The sequence below is a fragment of the Volvox carteri genome (genome assembly GCF_000143455.1).
Source record: "Volvox carteri f. nagariensis unplaced genomic scaffold VOLCAscaffold_49, whole genome shotgun sequence".
Lineage (NCBI taxonomy): Eukaryota > Viridiplantae > Chlorophyta > Chlorophyceae > Chlamydomonadales > Volvocaceae > Volvox > Volvox carteri.
In genome coordinates this window covers 396605-415683 of record NW_003307592.1, presented here as the reverse complement: position 1 = coordinate 415683, position 19079 = coordinate 396605, and the positions used below count along the sequence as shown (strand labels likewise).

General features: G+C 57.6%; 2 protein-coding genes across 2 annotated transcripts in view; both read left to right on the top strand.

The window, feature by feature from the left end:
• Positions 1-3817, top strand: part of VOLCADRAFT_121393 (uncharacterized protein) — a gene marked incomplete at its 3' end in the record, with an annotated part of 11653 nt that extends 7836 nt beyond the window's left edge. Inside the window, exons 11-16 of the mRNA XM_002955189.1 lie at positions 100-132; positions 650-759; positions 1272-1397; positions 1907-2018; positions 2300-2769; positions 3646-3817. Of these exons, the coding sequence (XP_002955235.1) occupies positions 100-132; positions 650-759; positions 1272-1397; positions 1907-2018; positions 2300-2769; positions 3646-3817 (1023 nt within the window). The remainder of the gene's footprint in view (positions 1-99; positions 133-649; positions 760-1271; positions 1398-1906; positions 2019-2299; positions 2770-3645) is intronic.
• Positions 3818-4918: 1101 nt separating this feature from the next.
• VOLCADRAFT_96085 (uncharacterized protein) lies at positions 4919-17804 on the top strand (the record flags this gene model as incomplete). The annotated part of the gene is made up of 18 exons (XM_002955188.1): positions 4919-5611; positions 6179-6325; positions 6692-6832; positions 7585-7664; positions 7992-8208; positions 8731-8839; positions 9182-9806; positions 10174-10332; positions 10894-10990; positions 11426-11545; positions 12223-12294; positions 12693-12695; positions 12927-13031; positions 13483-13569; positions 14668-14724; positions 14942-15061; positions 15252-16505; positions 17070-17804. The coding sequence occupies 18 exons, from the start codon at positions 4919-4921 to the stop codon at positions 17802-17804; spliced, it is 4821 nt and encodes a 1606-aa protein (XP_002955234.1).
• Positions 17805-19079: the final 1275 nt, after the last annotated feature.

Genomic DNA, 19079 nt, shown 5'->3' with positions numbered 1-19079 from the left:
TCCTCCCCGTCCTCCCCGTCCTCCTCCCCTCTTTCCTCGCCCGCTTCCCCCTCCGGGGGTGTGGTGGGTCTCCGTGGGCTGCCTCTCTTCCCCCTGGAGGGAGTCATCCTGTTTCCCGGACAGACAATTCAGGTAGGGGACCAGGGAGGGTTGTGTGTGTGTATGTGCGGTGGGGGGGTATGGTGGGGGGGGTATGGTGGGGGGGACTCTATGCGTGTTGGGGGGATCCTTCCATGTGAGAAGGGGGAATGCGAAACACGTGTCTTGCGACGTTCCATATTATAGTCCCTCCCGCAATTACCCGTACCCTCCACATCCCCACATCCCGTTGCCGACGTGGACGTGTCCAGTCGACAGAGTTGGTGGGTCCCGTTGCGTCTTTCTTCTTGCAACAGGAATACATGAGGCCCCTCATTCTCCCCCTCCCCTTCGCCGACTGATCGACTGATTTTTTCCGCTCTACACATGCCTCTCTCCCTCCTCCTCGCCTTCCTGCTGCTACTACTGCTGCTGCTGCTTTCCTCCTGCTTGGGGTCCTCCGACCCCCCCCGCCGTTGCTTCTTTGCTTCTATCTTGTGCATGATAGAGATCTCCACCCACCCACGCACCCACCCACGCACGCACCCCTCATGTGCTGGTCCTCGTGCAGCTTCGGGTCTTCGAGAAGCGCTACCGGCTGCTGGTGCGGGCGTGTGTGGAAGACGGCGCCGCATTCGGGCTGTGCTGGCGGGGTGTGGGGACAACGGCGGTGGTGCGCAGGTCGGTGTGGTTGGGGTTGGTGCGCCACGTAGGGCAGGGGAGGTGGGGGGGGGGGGAGGAGCAGCGGGGGCAAAGAGGGTTTGGGGAAATTGTATGATGGTGATTGAGAATAATAATGATGATAATAATATTATAATGCATGATGATGATGATGATGATGATGATTGGCAATAACAATGATGATAATAATGATGGGAATACTTATGATGATGGTGATGCAAAAGTAATAAAAAGAAGCAATTGTGCCGATGCACATCCTAGACAGGCGCCAACGGCTGAAGGAGTACAAAGCAGCGGCCGACCGGCCGTACTGGCGCGGGGAGGGGGTTTAGGGTTAGGTGTTCACTAGGGGGTTAGGTGGACGGGTGGGTGGGTTAAGCAAGTGGGTAACAAGTAAAAGCAAACCGCCGGCTCCAGGCAAGGCCGCACTATTTCACGCGAATACTCGAACGGAGAATGATCTGTCTGTCTTCTGTCTGTCTGTCTGTCTGTCGGCTTGCTTGTCCCTACAGTTATCACGCTCCGGAACACGGCACCGGTGACGTGCTGGTACTCCTGGAGGGTGGTGTGCGCTTCAGTTACGACCCGGAAGATATTGCCGTACTGCCGGCGTCGTACGGCCTCAACGCAGCCACACGGTAGGTAGTCCTGCCACCACATTCCACCATTGTCTGGCTGATAGGGTTCTGTCTGGCTGGCTGTATTTTGCGTCTCGTACGGTGTGTACGGCATAAATCATGCTTCACGTTAGGCCTTCCTTCGTTGGGCATCCGGGTGTCGTACATGATTATTTCCACGGCATTACGAGGTTCGCGTAGTGCTTATTAAGAAATGGCATCGCGTAGTCTTGCAGGATCTGTACGTGTAATGTACGGCATTCATGCCGTACACGTACAGATCCTACCGTGTAATGTACGGCATTCATGCCGTATAAAGCCCCCACATACAAGCTTTCACACCTTGGGTACACAAAGGCAGCGTGGGGCGACGCAGAGAAATCTAGATCCAGACACAAATCGAATCTATCCAGATCCCAATCCAGGTCCAGCTAACGAGACGGAAGGTGTGACATGTGCGCAGTGCATCGTCTGGTTTCGCATGTTCCATGTCGTACCAAAAAGGGTGCCGTACGTTGCCGTACATGCAGGGCGGAGTACGTTGTGGACGACCCCCCAGACAGTGAAGAGGACGCGGCGGCGCTGGTGGCGGCGGCCCATTTGGTCATAGATGCCGTTGCGGGAGTGCTGGAGGAATCAACGGTGTGTCAGTGGGGTGGTGGGTGGGGTGTTCACTTAGTCAAGGGCGGTCCCATGGGTCGGTGGGCCGGTGGTAATTTTTGGGTATCCCCCGCAGGGCTCGTACGGACGGCCGTACTACCGTACTTGCATGCACATTTTTGCACCTGCGAAATGCCGATGTCTTTAGGTGTTTGTCCCTCACAACGTTTTGCTGGCCACTCCCCTACTCCTCCAAGCCCTTCTCCTCCAACCCGCATTCATACTCTGCCGTACCGGCTCACATCACCGCAACCCACCTACAGACCCCTTCCGTACGGCAAACCGCTCGGACCTTCGCCAACGCACTCCATTTTGCCAGTAGCAACAGTAGCAGTCCTGGTAGCAGCATGGCAGTAGCCGCCCAGTCGCCCTCCGCCGCCGCCGCCGCCGCCACAACCACCGCCTCCCCATCGCAACCTGCACACCCACAACAACAGCAGCAGCAGCAGCAGCAGTCTGAGCCGCAGCCCAGCCAAGGCAACGGCCCCATCACCACCACCGCTGGCGGTAGCGTCGTTAGCAGTAGCAGCAGCGGCAGCAGCAGCAGCGGTGGTGAATCTGCCAGTGCTGGTGGTGCTGGTGGTGCTGGTGGCAGTAGTGGTGGTGGTGATGCCGCTCTGCTAGCTGGGGATCTGTCCGAGGCCAAGCGGGTCATGGACGCGGAGACGGCTTCTCTGTTGTCGCTGTACCTGGCCCCGCACATACCCGTACATTTAGAGTCCCTAAGGCGGGAGTGAGTTGGGGCGGGACCGGGGTAAAGGAAGGGAGGGGGTAAGGGAGGGGGGTAAGGGAGGGGGGTAAGGGAGGGGGTTAAGGGAGGGGGGTAAGGGAGGGGGGTAAGAAGGGAGCACATGATGATGATGATGATGATAATGATGACGATGATGCATAGTTCAAGAAGAGGCGGCTTCCGATTGGGAGTCCAAAGCACCATCTGTCGTAGCCCGTAGGTGTCTCAAGCCTAAGGAAAGGGAGAAAGGGAGGGAAGGGGCGCGGCTGGGTGTGGATGGGGGTTTTAGAAGGGGGGAAAGGTAAGGAGCGCATCGCCAGCATGCAAAGAGGTTTTACATTCGCTCTTACGTGGAGGTGTGTGTGTGTGTGTGGTGTGTGTGTGGTGTGTGTGTGGTGTGTGTGTGGTGTGTGTGTGTGTGGGGGGGAATCGTTGAGGGGTATTGAAGGATGTGCGGGGGAGTTAAAAAGGGGGAGGAACCCGGTAACGGACCCTCTTTAACCTCTTTACCTTCAACGCCCCACTGCATTCGGTCTTTCGTTTCACCTCCTCACCACTTCTCCGCTCCCATCCCACACCGCCAAACCCCCCAAACCCCCGTCCTGGCAGTTGTTTTCCTCGACTCTGCATGTAAAGTTCCCCCTCGCCCCCGGTCACCTCGACCCCCCCCTCCGCCCTGCCAGCACTTGAGTATCCTTACACACGCACACACACACACTCACACACACACACGCACACACACACACTCACACACACACACACACACACACACACGCACACGCACACGGGCACAGCGTTTTTTGGGTTTGTACATGAATTTCCCCCCAAGCCCTCCGGCCCCCTCGCCCCCCTCCCCCCACCTCGTTACCAACCCACTAGGTGGTTCACCAGCCGCAGTGCGTTGTGGCGTCTTCAACAGGAGGCGGCCTGGTTGAGGTCCCGGCCCCGGGTGGCCATGGCTGTCGCGAGCAGTGTGCTGAGATTACCTAGGGAGCACCCGCTCAGGGTGATGATGGGTCTGACAAGGGTGGCCGTGGAGGGGGGTGGATGAGCGTGGGGGCTGTTTTTCTGTCAGGCAGGCGATGTGGCAGTGGGAGCGTGGCGCCCTAGATGACTAGGGTTTTGTTTTGATTGGGGGTTGGGGGTTGTAGCGGGAGCCGGGCAGGGGGGTTGGGGAGGGAGGGGAGGGGAGGGGGTAGTGGGTGTTTCTGGTGCGAAGGTTGGAGGATGTTGCGGAGCGTTTTGTGTGTGTGGAGCAGGAGGATGTGAGAAGGTGGATGGCGGTGGTGGTAATGGGGTGAGAGCGTTTTGAGTCGTTGACTGGTCGTTGAATGGTGACTGGTCGTTGAATGGTGATGCAGTTTTGAAAAAAATCTTGGGAGCCGTTTTGTTCCTGGGACTTATTGTTGGCATGCCAAGCGTTGTCATCAGCGGCGCGCTCTGGGCAAGAAGGGCTGATGCGTGCATGGCTGGCATCCTGTGGTGTACATCGCACAGCACAGCAGGCGGATTTGAAAGCTGGATCGACGACGGGGAAAGTCCCATTGCAAGCATGCAGGACGTCCTCGGACCCTCTTAAAGTCATCGCTCGTTGGAAGATGCTTATCTTAATTTCATCGCGAACGATCTGGCCCGGGATTACCGTACTCCAGGGCGGCAGCATGACTTTAATCGCAGAATTGGTCTACTGAGGGATTGCTCCAAGGAATTTGAACCAAGTATTACGCCAAACTATAAATAAAAAAGGCGTAGTCTTCCAAGTTATTATTCTCTGCCTGATATGCGTGCCGTGCTTGCAAGCATGCCGTGCATATGTGCATGCAAATCATGACTCTCGAAGCGGAATATATGCCGTGTACAGTTGGATTGATGCAAGCTCTTGTCAGTCGTAGATTTTAGGACATCGGGCAATATGGCTGGCGGCAGCTCTTAAGCAGCTGTCGCTTGCTGCTCAAATAGGGTCCAATGCCTCTATGCGCACTAAAGCCGACACGAATTAGCGCCTTTCTAGAAGCTAGGCCCACGACGTTGGTTAATCAGCTATAGAAGGGATTCGGATTTGGTATACCGGGAGGCTGCAAGGATGAAGTATAGCATCAAAGGCTATGAAGTCGAATTCCCGCAGCAGCCTTATGGCGTGCAGTTCAGTTTTATGGACAAGATGCTGCGGGCGCTTGCTGAACAGGGCAACGCGCTACTGGAGATGCCCACAGGTTGCGGCAAGACGCTTAGCCTGCTGTGTGCCGCACTGGCTTGGCAAACACAACGCAAAAAGGAGTTGTTTGACCGCTCAGCCACACAGCTGCTACGCACTGCTCCGCGTGGGGACGCTGGAGGACCTCCCAAGTCTACTGCTGCTGTTGGTAGCACTGCCGATCGCGAAGGTGGCAAGCCCCGCCAAGCCAAAGGCACAGGCGCCTACGGCGGTGCGAAAGGCGCAGGCGACGACTCTGAGGAATCCTCCGACGACTTTGAACCCCGTAAAGCAGCACGCACACAAGCCCCAGCACCTTCTGCGGACGGCCTCCGAGGACAGCTTCCAGCCAAACAGGGCCAAACTGCCGAAGCTCCCAGCCATAAGTCAGCAGCTGCATCAGCAGCAGCAGCATATCCTTGGGAAGGTGGCGCCTCGCATTCCTCCCCTAACTCCTCCCCGGCCGAGAACAGCGACCAAGATGATGAAAACTCCGATCCTTCCATGTTCGATATCAGAGGTACTGACGAGGACGACGTGCAGGACTTCAAGCCACCCAAGATTTTTTTTGCGACGCGCACGCATTCCCAGATTGCGCAAGTGGTCCGGGAGTTGAAGCGTTCGGGTTACAAGCCCACCATGGCCATCTTGGTGCGATTTTTTGGGGCGATTTGGGTCTCCAGGGGGCCCCTATGTGATTCGGTATTTTCTCCTTGCAAGTTTAAGGGGATATATCTGTGCGGTGGCAACTTGACGAAAGCTATTGTTGTGGCATATGACTGGCCGGCTTGTTGGGAAAGTTGTGTGCTGACGTTCCTGGGTGTTATCGTACCCCACAGGCTTCCCTTAACAAAGTTATTTAAAGAAAACCCAAATCCAAAACCCAAGTTCAAAAACAAGCTGCGTGGTGGCATGGCTATAGAAAATCGGATATGGTTGAACGAGGAGGAAGACAGAAAAGCGAGCATCCTGGAAAGGTTGGATTATACGGTGGAGTTGTCGCCCCACATATATACCCTCAGCATGCCGGGGTCCCCTCGCCTCCTGATCCGCCAACGACCAAACGTTACGTTACGATGTACGTCATATACATTTCATTTTTATTGCTGGGCCCAGACCCGCAACGCTACACACGACCCCCCCCCTTTTTCCCGCAACTCTACACACGGCAGCTTTCCTTTCCTTGCTGCTCCGCCATGTGCGCGCCGTCACGTGCAGGCCGCAAAGCAGCACTACTGCATTAATAAGAAGGTACGCCGAACGGGCCGTGTGGATGAGGAATGTGACAAGTTGCTCAAGGAATCAGAGTACGGATGTCGTTACCGAGGCAAGGCGGCGGGTAGAGCCGGTAGAACCCCTCCGGAGGTGGGTGGGTTCTGGGACTGTGGGGCCTTGTGGATTGCGACCGACGCGAGGAAGGGGCTGGAAGGGGGAGGATGAAGGAGCCGATATGGGAATGGACGGGGCGGATAAGGGATCAGGGATGATGATGATCTGAGGTGTGGGCTGGTACGGTGCGGTGAGGTACGACAAACCGTGTCGTCCATAGCACGTCAAATTACGTTATCAGCACTCTTGACTTGCACGGCGTTGTACATGCGGCCATTCACATCATACCCCCTAACACGGTGGTTTTCGCGCAACAACAACAACAACAACAGCAACGGAATATTTCCTCGTCCCCGCTTCATGGTGGTGCGTCGGCCCCCGAACCGGCTCCGGAACCAGCAGATTGGTTTACATGACATCGAGGAGCTGGCTGCCAAATGCTCCAATGGCCGCAATCCCACCTGTGCGTACTTCGTCGCCCGGGACCTCGCCCTGACAGCGGATCTGGTGTTTTGTCCGTACACGTACCTTCTGGATCCGTTGGTACGTGTCTTAGGGTTACGCGGCAGGGAGGGCGGGGGGGCAGGGGGAGGGAAAGTAGGGGAGTGGGGCGGGAGGGACTTTGGGTTTTTGGTGTCCAGGGTGTTTGGATGCTAGGTGGGTCTGGAAGGGTCTGGTGCTGGGGGTCTGGAAAAGGGGGTTTCGGGATATGGGAAGCCCGGACTCTGAGGTGGCAGGAGGGAAGAGTGGGATGGGAAACGCGGGGCAGTGAGAGGGGCAATTTAGAAGAGAATAGGGCTTCGGGGTGGGGTGGGATCTGATGGAGGCTTGGAGGGGGCGTGTGGGAGGAAGATGCGTCCTGTTGGGGTGCTGGTGAGGTGAGGTGGAAAAAGGAAGCGAGAGAGACCGGAGAAGAGTTCTCGACAGGCGGCACCACGGTGAAGGAGTTGCGGGGGGGGAGAGGCGGAGAGGTTGGCGATAGTGGGGGTGGGGGGGGGTTACTGTATGCGAGGTGACGTGTTTTGAACGTCGTGTCGGCACCGTTGCTGATCTACCTGCTGTTGTTGCTGTCGTCGTTGTGGCGCGTTTTCGACGTCGCCAATCATTGCCATCGTCATCACCATCATCATCATCACCACCACCATCATGTGTTTTCCCGCCCGGGCCCGCGGTCCCCTTCTTCCCGCATCACCTTCACTCGCTCGTGGTTCGTCTTTTCCCGCTCTTCCCGGCACACACACACACCCCTTTCGTCGGGGGTTTGTGCGGTGGCCCATCACCGCGCTGGTTCGCAGGTCCGTGCGGCGCTGGGTATCGATGTGGGCGGAGCCGTGCTCATTTTCGATGAAGCACATAACATGGAGGACGTGTGCAGGTGCGTGTGTGCGTGTACATGTGTACGTGTTTAGAGCGGGGCCATTCACGGCTCATGATGCTTCAGTACGGGTGCGTGTAGGGGTGTGTGTGTGTGTAGGGGTGTTCAGGGGGGTGCATACATGGTGAGTACCACTTCGGGCTTTATCCCCGACCCCTAGCCATATAACAAATTATAAGGTACGGGGTCATGGTTGCCTAAAACACACTACGAATGTGTGTACGACATGCGTGTGTTTTGTTTATTGCGTCCCCTCGTGCAACTTCCTTCTGGACCATTCCCCCCTTTCCTCCCACTGGCTTTTTGCATACGATTTTACCACTCCAGAGAGGGTGGCAGCATGGACTTGGATCTTGACGTACTTCGAGAGGTGGAGGTGTCGTTTCGTCTGGCAGCCCAGCTCACTTCGCGACCTGAGCTGTACTCCCCCCTGGCGGAGGTGGTTGGGCGGTTGGGTGCCGTACTGGGGCGGTACGAGGCGAGCTCGGCGGGCATGACAGCGTGTGGCTTTGAGCAGCACGAGGCGGTGTTTCAGGGACCTCGGGTAGGGGAGGCGGAGTGTGCGTGTGCGTGTGTGTTTCAAGTGTGCCTAACAATATTTGAGCGCGTGCATGTGTGTGTGTTTTGTTCAACCTGAGCCGCGAGGAGGAAAGAGGAGGGTGTGTATGTATGTGTGTGGAGGGGATAGGAGGCGGGGGAAAGATGGCGGTCGGGGGAGGGGGAAATCGGAGTATTGGATGGCGGGGGAGTTGGGGTTGGAGGGGGATAGGGGGGGATGGAGGGCGGGGAGGAGGCCCATCTTTGAGGGACGAGGAGGTGCGGAAAGGCTTGCACGTCTGGTCGGGGTATCTCTTAGCCCCTCCCCCGTTCCTCGTCCCCCGCCCTGCACTGAGACATACACACACACACACCGACACACACACAGAGACAGACAGACAGACACACAAGCGCGCGCGAACATGATTCCGGTGCACTTCACGCGGTCCTCCTCCCTCCGCCGCCTATTCCTCCCTCCCTCTTTCCGCCCCCATTCCTTCCCCTCCTTGTTTGCCTTTGTCCCCATAAGGCCCTTAATATGTTGAGTGAGGCGGGACTAGGCCCCTCGGCGGTTGGTGAGCTTAACCGACTGTACGAGCAAGCCAAGGCATTTGAGGAAAAGGCCACATTCTCCCTTGGTAAGTAAATGTGAAGGGGTGTGTGTGGCGGGGTATAAGTTTGGGTTTCTGTTCGGGGCATAGAGTGGGGTGAGTGGGGTGAATGGGGCGGGAGGCGGCGCAGGGGGGGAGAAAGGGAGGGGCGGATGGAGGAGTGCAAGAGAGGGGGCCCAACTGCAGCGAGACTACATGAGGGGTGAATAGCGGCCCAGCAGTGCCGGGTGGCGATGTCCGGCGAAGAGGCGAGCTCCGTTCATTCCATGAGCATCAGGTGGATAGATGCATCAGATGGATGTAGTGATCATCATCTTGGTGTCTGACCCTCCCCACTCATTCCCCCCCTGCCGCCGCGCCGCCACGCAGACGGCGACGCTGCCGATGAAGCCGTACCCGCCTCCGTCACCCGCCCTGGTGCCGGCGGCGCGGCGCTGGCGACCTTGGGCCGCCTGCTGACCGTACTACGGCTCATGTACGGCACCGCACCGCAGCTGCCGCCGCAGTCGCAGCTGATACCTCACCTTCCCCGTCCTCCTCTTCCCCCGCCTCCTAATCATTATCACCCTAATGATCATCCGGTGCAGCAGCAGCAGCAGCAGCAAGGGCGGCTGCCGTACCCCCATCCTCCTGTCGCCGCCGCCGCCGTCGGACCTGCTGTCAAGTCGTTAGTCCACGCCGCTGCCCTGGGTGGAAGCGGCGGCAGCGGCGGCGGCGGAGGCGGAGGCGGTATCGGTGCAGGTGGTGATGGTGTCAGTAGTAGTGCTGGTGGTTTCATTTCCTCGATGGGTAACGGGGGCGGCGGAGGCGGAGGCGGAGGCTTCATTCCCACCGGCAGTGGCGGCGGCGCCGTCCGCTATGGCAGCGGCGGCGGCGGCGGCTTGATGATGGCCCCGCCGCCGGTTCCAGCTCCCCTTCGCGACAACAGCGGCGACTACCGATTGGTGGTGAAGCGATGGATCGCGCATGGCGCCAAGGACCGGAGAAAAGCCAGGTCTGTTGGGTTGGTTGCCGCGCCCGGGGGTGGTGGTGCCCGGGGGTGGTGGTGCAGGTCCACGTTGTCCTGCTGTGAACTTTGGATATAAACATTGGCTTATTTCGGAGTGGGGGAGATTTGTTTTTTTTCCTTCAGCCCTGCCTTTTTCCATGAACCCGCGCTGCCTGTTGTACAACAACTAACTAATGTCCAACCAGCTAACTGACGGGACTGCCTGGGGTAAGTCATGGCACCTTGTGACGTTGACTGGCTTAAGGGTTGGTTGGTGCCGTACTGAACTCCCGTGTAAAGTTTCCCTCGCCATAACATGCCCCCCTTGCCCCCTTCCCCGTCCTCTCTCCCCCTTCTTGTCCTCAAATTCTAGGTCACGTCTTCCTCGGGGTGAGGGTGACGGCAATGGCGAGGGCCTGGGGAGGGGCGGGGTGGGGCCTGGTGCGGCCGTGTCGCTGGGGCTGTGGTGCCTGAACCCCGCTGTGGCGTTTCGGAGCCTGGCGGATAAGGCCCACAGCGTCGTACTGACGAGGTTGGTAAGCTAATTATACGGTTGGACAGTTGATTGGTTGGTTTGGTGCCTGGCCCCCATCTTAGCTATCGGACCTTTCGCGCGTTAAGTGTGGAAGCTTCTCCGCCGCCGCCGGAGGTGCTAATATGAACATGCAGATATCAACACGTCGTATAAGCTGTTAAACCATAAAACCCGGAGTTGCGTTCGTGTACATATCCACGCTGTCGTCGCCACCACCACCATCGCCACCACCACCATCGCCACCACCACCATCGCCACCACCACCATCGCCACCACCACCACCGTCTCCCTTGAAGGTTAAGTCGCCCTTCCATCCCCTCTCCTTGACCCCCTTCTTTTTATCTCCCTCATTTGCGGTGAATTCTCTCTTAATGACTCCTGCTTTGTTCCGTTTAACCTGCAGATTCCCCCCCCATCCCCCATCCCCGCCCCTCTGTCCTCCCTACACCCCGCCCCCTCGTTGCCCTTCATAGCAGTGTTTGCAACTTTGGATGTCCGCCGTTGCTTCCCCCCTTGACTTTGCGCGCATGTCGCTCCCTGTCCTTTTCCCCCCCTCAGCGGCACCCTGGCCCCCCTGGACTCCTTCGCCTCGGAGCTGGGTACGGAGTTCCATTTCCGGTTGGAGGCCCCGCATGTGGTGGATATGAGCCGCCAGGTGGGAAAGGGGGGAGCGGGGGGGGAGGGAAGGGGAGGAGAGAAGGGGGAAAAGGGGGAATTCAGGTTTTCTTCTCCCGGTTCCGTAGGATGGACTCCAGCTCGCGACTCCCTCTCTTAACTTTGGAGTTGAAAATATATCTTCCAGTTCGGCTTTTTCTTTTACCAGCTCCATGGTTTTCGGTGTATCTGATGATCTCGTCTGGTGCGTCCGGCAAGCCCGCGTTTATTCTCCTGGGCAGGAGTTGTGTGGATTTGGATTTGGATTTTGGCGCCTTCGGGCAATTAACTTTCTTTTAAGCTTTGCATCATCGCATGATCCCCCAAGCTCGGCCCTCCTGGGGACCATCGGGCCCCATTCCCCCGGGCTGCTGTTGTTCTAGCTGTATGTATTACTGCTGCTGCTGCTGTTCCTGTTCTTGGTCCTCTTCCGCAGGTGTGGGCCGGTGTTGTCCCTCGGGGCCCTGGTGGCTCCCTCCTCTCCGCCACGTACCGGGAGAGCGGCACACTCGCGTTCCAAGACGATGCCGGGGAGGCGGTGCTGAGATACTGCCAGGTGGGTGCAGGTGGTGGGTGAGAGAGGTGCAGGTGGTGGGTGAAAAGGGGGGGGAGAGGTGCAGGCGGTGTGTATAGGATTTGGTGGGAGGAAAGGGGTCAAGAGGAAGGAGTAGTAGACCTGCGAGGGTGTGAAGAGGGTGTATGTATGGTGTTGGGAATGGTGGACGGGGTGTGTGCTGGCCCTGGTGAGTCCTATGAGAGGCCCTTCCGCTTTCCCTCCGTTAGGTTAGTGCCGTGTTGCAATGACCTGTACTGCTGCTACTGCTGCTGCCGCTACTGCTACTGCCGCTACTGCTACTACCGCTACTGTGGTGGTAATTGCTGGTCCCAGGCACCCTGGCGCTTCGCGCCGGTGCACTTTTGCCTTGCATGCGTTTTTGCCTTGGTATCGTACGGCAAACTGTCGCCACCCTAGGCGTTGGACCGGACCTTGGAGCCAGCTCCCCTCCCCCCCCCGTTGCGATTTCTGTCCTCCCGTTCGCCCACCTGTACCCCGTTCTTCTCCTGCCCCACCCTCTACTCGCACATACAAACGTACGTACATCTGTATGTAAATACGTACCCGGGGTAAAGTTGTGCATGTGGCTTTTCCAGCCCGCACGCCTCGCTGCTCAGTTAATTTAGGCCCCCTCCTCGCACATACATACATACATACGTACATATACACGCACGCAGGTCATCCCCGGCGGTGTGCTGTTGTTCATGCCCAGCTATAGCCTGTTGGACAGGCTGATGAGTCGCTGGCAGGTGGGTGGTAGGTCTGTGTGTTTGTCTGTATGCGCGTGTGTTTTTGTAGATGCCTGTGCGTGTTTTATGTTTGTGGGGGTTTGGGGGGTATGCGCATGTCTGTGTGCATACCTATCTGTGTGCGCCGTCTGTATGTGTGTTTTCCTGCTCCGCTGCCTTTTAAATTTATACATCTGTATATACATAAAGTTGCATTTCAATGCAACTGAACAGGTCTTGTTTTGTGCCCTCCCTGCTCCTCCTGTCCCTTCTTCCTCCTCGTCCTGCCCCTCTACCCCAGCGTCGCCTCCTGGCCCCCTACCCAATCCTCCAGCGGTTTGAAACTTTGACCCTCGACAGTTGTTTCCCCCTTCTTGACTTTGCTGCTGCACCCACATGTTTACCATGTCCCTCAACAGTCGGTGAGTTTAACGGGAGGAAGCTGTCCCTCGCTCCTTGCATATCTATTTACTGTCCCGCTGCCTCCTCACCTCCTCCCCCTTTCCAGCGGCAGCTTCTGATGTCCCTTGCTCCTTGCATCATATGACTTCTCCCCCGTCTCCCCTCTTCCTCCCTCCCTTCCCCTCCCTTCCCCTCCCTCCCCCTTCCCTCCCAACACACACACACACACACACATCCCTCCTGACCGCCAGTCCACGGGGTTATGGTCCCGGTTAGAAGCCGTCAAGACGGTGGTGGTGGAGCCCCGGGAGGCGGGTCGGGGCTTCGAGGAGGCCATGAGCAGCTACTACGGGGCCGTGAGGGAGGGACGGGGCGGCCTCTTCATGGCGGTGTGCCGCGGGAAGGTGTCTGGGCCGGCATGGGAAGGGGGGCCAGGGGTGTGGGGAGGAGGGTGTGGGGAGAGGGGGAGCCGCGGCAACTGACTCGATTAGATAAGGTGGGGATGGACCCTACTCGCGACTTAGGGCCGTCGGCTTTTGTGAACCCCCGCCGATGCACAACTACTGCCTGTCTTCGCCGCTCCCCTGCCGCTCCCCCTGCTAACCGCGAATCGCCTCTCCACTCCTTACCTACACCCCGCGCCCCTGATATGTATATGTCCTATCGCCGCTGCCTGGCCGCCGCTGCCGCTGCTGCTGCCGCTGCCGCTCTCTCCGCCGCCGGTGGTGGCTTGGATGTCCAACTTTTATGAACGGACATACACACATGCATGATGATGATGATGATGATGATGACGACGACGTGCAGGCGTCTGAGGGTATTGACTTCGCGGATGGTTTTGCCCGGGGGGTCATTCTGTTGGGGATCCCCTTCCCGGCCATCAAGGATACCAAGGTGAGTCTGTACATATCATATGTTGGCAAGAATACTATATTTGAAAACCCAAATAGCATAGTATAGTAAGAAATAATACTATATATAGTAATGTAGTACTATGATACTATTACTAGGCAGGTGCACGCTCCCAGTAGAAGGGGGGTGTACGGCCAACCGTTGTACCTGAAAATTACACCGTTGGAAAGGTCTTCTTTTGTTCTTTCTTAATATCTACTTAGACATTAGAAAGCAGATCGCTGCGGTCATCCAGATCACTTTTTGTTAGTTCAGTGCCCGGTGGGTGGACCCCAAACCCCATGTCTCAAGGCGTGTTATGGCACATAAAGACATAATCACAGATAGAAGACCCAGTGTTCACAAGACAACACACGGACGTCATACGAGTGAAGTTCCTGCACTACAACCTCCCGTACGGCCCAGTACGTAACCCTCCAATTTGGCAAACTGCAGCAGCTCAATCTATCATCGCTCAGTCATCAATCTGCGTGTTAGGGGTTCGGCAGGGTGACGCCCAGCAGCCCGAATAGGTTCCGCAACTCGGGCTTCTCGATCAGGTGAATAGGCACGTTGTTCCTGTAGAAGAACATGCCAAGGTCCTCCACGACTTGCCCCGCGAGAGTCGCGGGAATCACCGGGAGGAGGGTCTGGCCATTCATGCCGCGCCGCCGCTTGGAGAGGGCCTGCTGATCCGCCGTGCTGGGGCCCGCCGCAGCACGGCGGATCGCCAGCGTCAGGTCCTCCGGCCCAACGCATCATGCAACACAGACTGAGATATGTTACATATGTATGTCTGTGTTCCATCATGCGTTGGCCGGAGGACCTGACGCTGGCGACAAGAACAGCCAGCTAGCCAAGCCACCCTTTCCGTTCCTTCTGCTACTGCTATTGTTACTACTGCTACTCATGCTTCGCTGTTGCTGCTACCGTGCTGCTGTGTGTGCCACAGCCGCCGCACTGGGCCTGCTGCTGCTGCTGCTGCTTCTGTCCTGACTACTGCTACTGCTGTCGCTGTCGCTGCTATTGCCCTAGGTGAAGCTGAAAAAGGAGTACAACGACTCGGGCGCCGGTCCCAACAGCGGTCGGCCCCCCACACAGCGGCTGCTGACCGGGGATGCCTGGTACAACCAGCAGGCCTTCCGGGCGCTGAACCAGGTATGCGGGCACGTGTGTGCACGTGGCTGTATGAATATCAATATGTCTGTGTATCTGTACGTATGTGTATCTGTATGTATGGCTGTAGCGGGTGTGGTGTGGGTGCCCCAGGCAGGGACGAATGTGCACCCATGTGCTTGCATGTGCGTGTTTGCAAGCTTTTTTTTGTTTAGTTTACCAACTGACACACGGATGCTGCTGTTCCTGCTGCCGTCAGGCTGTGGGCCGCTGCATTCGCCACAAGTACGACTGGGGCGCCATCATTTTGTTGGACGAGCGGTTTCGGGGCAGTGGCCGGCAGCAGCAGCTGTCCCGATGGGTGCGCACGGCGGTCAAGGTGAGAAAGGGGGCCGAATATACATACCGATGTACACCCTCCCTTCATTACTTATCATTCACACGCGGGGGGAAGAGGGGGGTAGAAGAGCTGCCCATGTTCAGTTGTACTGGAATGTTTTTTACATACAATTCCATTCTCTTACCCCTCCTGTCTCCATCCCTTCCCTTCCCTCTCCATCCCTCTCCAGGTCCATGAGGACTTCAACACCAGCATCACCGAGTTGGACGCCTTCTGCAAGCGCCTCACCGCAGAGCCCCCGCGGCCTCCCCCACCCCCACCCCCTGCAACAGCGGCCCTAGGCAGCAGCGGCACCACATGCCAGCCAGCACATGCGCTGCCAGCACATGCACGGACACAAGCCCCAGTCGCAGCACCACCAGCTCCAGCTGGAAAGCAGCAGCAGGGTCAAAGGGGCAAAGGCAGCGTGGAGATACAGTACGAGGAGGATGTGGTTCCCCCTCCAGATTGGCCGCCCGGACAAGGACAGGCCAACGGTGGCGGCGGTGGCGGCCGTTTCGACCGGTTTCGCCTGGGCAACACATTGCCAGCGTCATTGCCAGCAGAAGGACAACAAAAATTGACCTCTGTCGCTGCCGCCTCCACCTCCGCGGTGGGAGGAAGTGGTGCTTCTGGAAGACCAATCACTGCTTACTTTGCCGCGGCACAAGGGACCGGTGGCAGCAAGCCTCTAGCGGCGGCAGGGGCACCAAGCAAATGCAGCGGTGGTGCTGGTGGTGGTGGTGGTGGTGGTGCTGGTGGTGGTGGCAGTACTTGTGGTGGTGGCAGTACTTGTGGTGGTGGCAGTACTTGTGGTGGTGGCATGCCGGTCAGAGTGATGCTGCAACCACAGAACAGCTGCGAGCCGCCACAGCCACAGCCACCGCTACCGCTACCGCTACTGCATTCCACCCAGCATGCAACGCAGCAGTATCAGGTGCCGGGGTCACGGCCAGGGCTCAACAACAGGTCGGTTACGGGGACAAACTTGCCAGTGGAGGTCCAAAACACGGCACTGCCCGCGCCACCCGAGCACCCACCCCATAAGGGATGCAGCCCATATGACCAGAAAGGCCGGCAGCAGCCAGAGCCAGCACCACACGGCGGACAGCTACGGCACCACTGCCAGCAGCATCCTCAGCCGCAGCAACAGCAAGCACAGCTGCTCATGTCCCCACCACGACCAAATCAGCTTCCTCAGCCTTGGCAGGGAGATGTGTTGTGCTGTGCGCCGGTCGGTGGATCATCGGCTGCCGTGCTATCATCACAGCCTTCCACACGGCCTCTGCAACAGCAGCCACATACGCCTGTTGAGATGCTGCGGCCCGCTTCTCTGACACCCCTGCTCGGGCAGGTGCCAGCGCTGCCGAGCTACAACTACAGCACACCGGGATTCTGCGGCATGGACGCACAAAGGCAAGCCCTGGAAGCAGCGGCACAACCGGTGCGGCATCCACAGATTCAGCCGCACTACCATTCGGACTACCAACCGCATCATCATCAGCAGCAGCAGTGGCAGCAGCAGCAGCAGCAACAACAAAAGCAGTGGCAGGATGGAGCTCAGCACCAATGGCAGGAAGAGCAGCGGCAACAGGAACACGGGCAGCAAGGCAAAAATGGACAGCAGGGGTACACAGGGCAACAGCAACACCCTGGAAGTGAATGGCGGCAATACCAGCAACAATCCCAGCAGCAACACGAGACGTGGCGTGGCCAGGAGCTGCCACATGGGCTGAGGAACCCCCCCGGTCACCCGCTTGAGCCACACGCGAGCCAATGGCACTGTCGGCAGCAAGGGCAGTGGCAATCGCAGGGTCCGCAGAGGCCACGGAACCCCCTGACCTTCCAGGGGCAGCAAACGCATCATCATCAGCAACAGAACGGATGTCAGCATGACTTTTTGCACAGCTCGCGCTGTACTCCACCGCAGCAGCCTGATAGTTACAAACCTGCAGCTGCTTGCGCTGCTGTTGCTGTTGCTGTTGCTGCTCATGCCCCTTTTGTGCAGCTATCTGCGTCGGCTTCCACAATCCCTCAGACTGCAGGTTCGCAGCAAGCGCCTTCCTCGGGGCATTTCTGGATGCAGAATCATCAGCAGCACCAGCCAAGCGGCAACATGGAACAAGGCAACGTGCACAGACCCTACCAGGCTTCAACACCACAGCCGCCACACCAGCAGCAGCAGCTGCCGACGCAGCAGCCACAACAGCAATGGCAGCAGCAGCAGCATCTACACCAGCAGCAGACACAGTACAATCTAGAAGCCCGGCACGGTGGAGAGGGCGGCAGTCAAACGGGGATCCCAGCAGCGCCGGGAGCGCCGGCTTGGTGGTGCGGCGGCGCGCAGATGCAACCCAAGAACCACCAAACATGTGGACAACAGCACCAGCAGCAACAATACCCACACCAACACCAGCATTCGGATTTGGGACGCCTTGCAGGTCCGGATGCCAACACTACGGCGCTTTTAGAAGGATCGACGAGGAACTTGAGCTGTGCCGCGTCGAAGCCCTCGGAGGCGACGGGAAGCATCGCGGGGTGCAGTATTAGCGCCGCTGCAGGACGAGGCAACGGCGCGGCCGCTTGTGTATCGGCGCGGCCGCGCAAGCGCTTGACATCTAACCGCGCGCGGGAAGCTGCTAGCAAGCGCTGTCGTTTACAGAAGAAAGATGCTGGGGTCCTTGGGCAACCTGACGGCTGCGCTTTGGATGACTCGGTAGACGACTCTGACGATTTTGTTTAGCAATTTTATCCGCCGACGATGCTAATATACGTGCTTGTCCCGTGTTGGAGCCCGAAAACTTATGTGTTCACAGTTTGTGGCAGGATGAACGACATGTTGGTGTGCAGGTTTATTCGTCAGCGAAGCGCGTATCGTGGTCACCATAGACGTCGCATTTACACATTTAATTGTACGCACTTTCACAAATGTGCATCGTTTTAAATACAAAACTTCGTGCGCACGGTTGGGCAGGGTGGCCCGCGTCATGTAAAAAACCAAGATCCTAAACTTACTTGCATATCCTCATGTAACCCAGCACATCCTTGTTTAAAAAAATTCTTGTTTGGGATTTAGTCCACGAGTGTGGCTGTGAATGACTTGCAACTGAGATCTCTGGACATGACGTACAAAGGTCTGTCCCCCCAAGTATCTTCTTGAGTCTCGACGTCTCCAACATTGGTACACTTTCCCGTACTAGTCGGACAATAGGACCACCTCGGTCGACTTGCCAACCATTTTTTGGCTAAGTGACGCAGTGTCTGGTCGGTGCAAGTTAGGTTGTCCTTCTTCCTAAAGCTTCCATCAAAGCCTTGTCTTATAAAAGTGACTGAATCGGGAACTTGAGGAGGAGCAGTGGAACAAAAGGACAGCCAATCGACTCGGACGTGCCGCTTTCCACGTGGGCAGCTCACAGCGTGTGGTTTGCATACATCCGCTTAAGTAGCCTGCCAGTGAATTTTGTAGCATCGGCACGTGTAGCGGTTGATATGGCGCCACTCCAGCAGCCTGTCAGTTTGCGGCTGGGGCGGAATCAGAGTCCTGTAGTCCGCTTGTCCGGCCGCAGCCCTGCGTCAGGAAGTCAAAGGAAATCAGTGATTGCTACGGCTGGACAGGATCGAGATGTTTCTGCACGGTGAGTGGGCGTTATGAACAACAGTTGTCTGCAAGTGTAAGTGCGGTGGTCTTCGTGGCCCCACCACGACCACGTCTTGCATTTCCTGTCGTCCAGCTCATCTAGGATATACGGATTTGTTTCCGAAGTCTTAAGCGCTGGTGTTGTTTTTGTCCAACGGTCACCCGGCTTGGATGGCGGTCGTTGTCGCCGGCGTAGCGCAGCCTCTGTATTGTGGCGCGTTGCAAAAACATTTGCGCTGATATCACTTTGCTATCCATCTTGGGGTTGGATGGGGAGTTCTGCTGGGCACGTCGCGAATGCGGTGACAAACTTAACCTGCGCCGTTTTGTTGCGCTGTCGGCAACAGTCTACCTTGGTTGAGCTGGAATTCTTAGCTGATA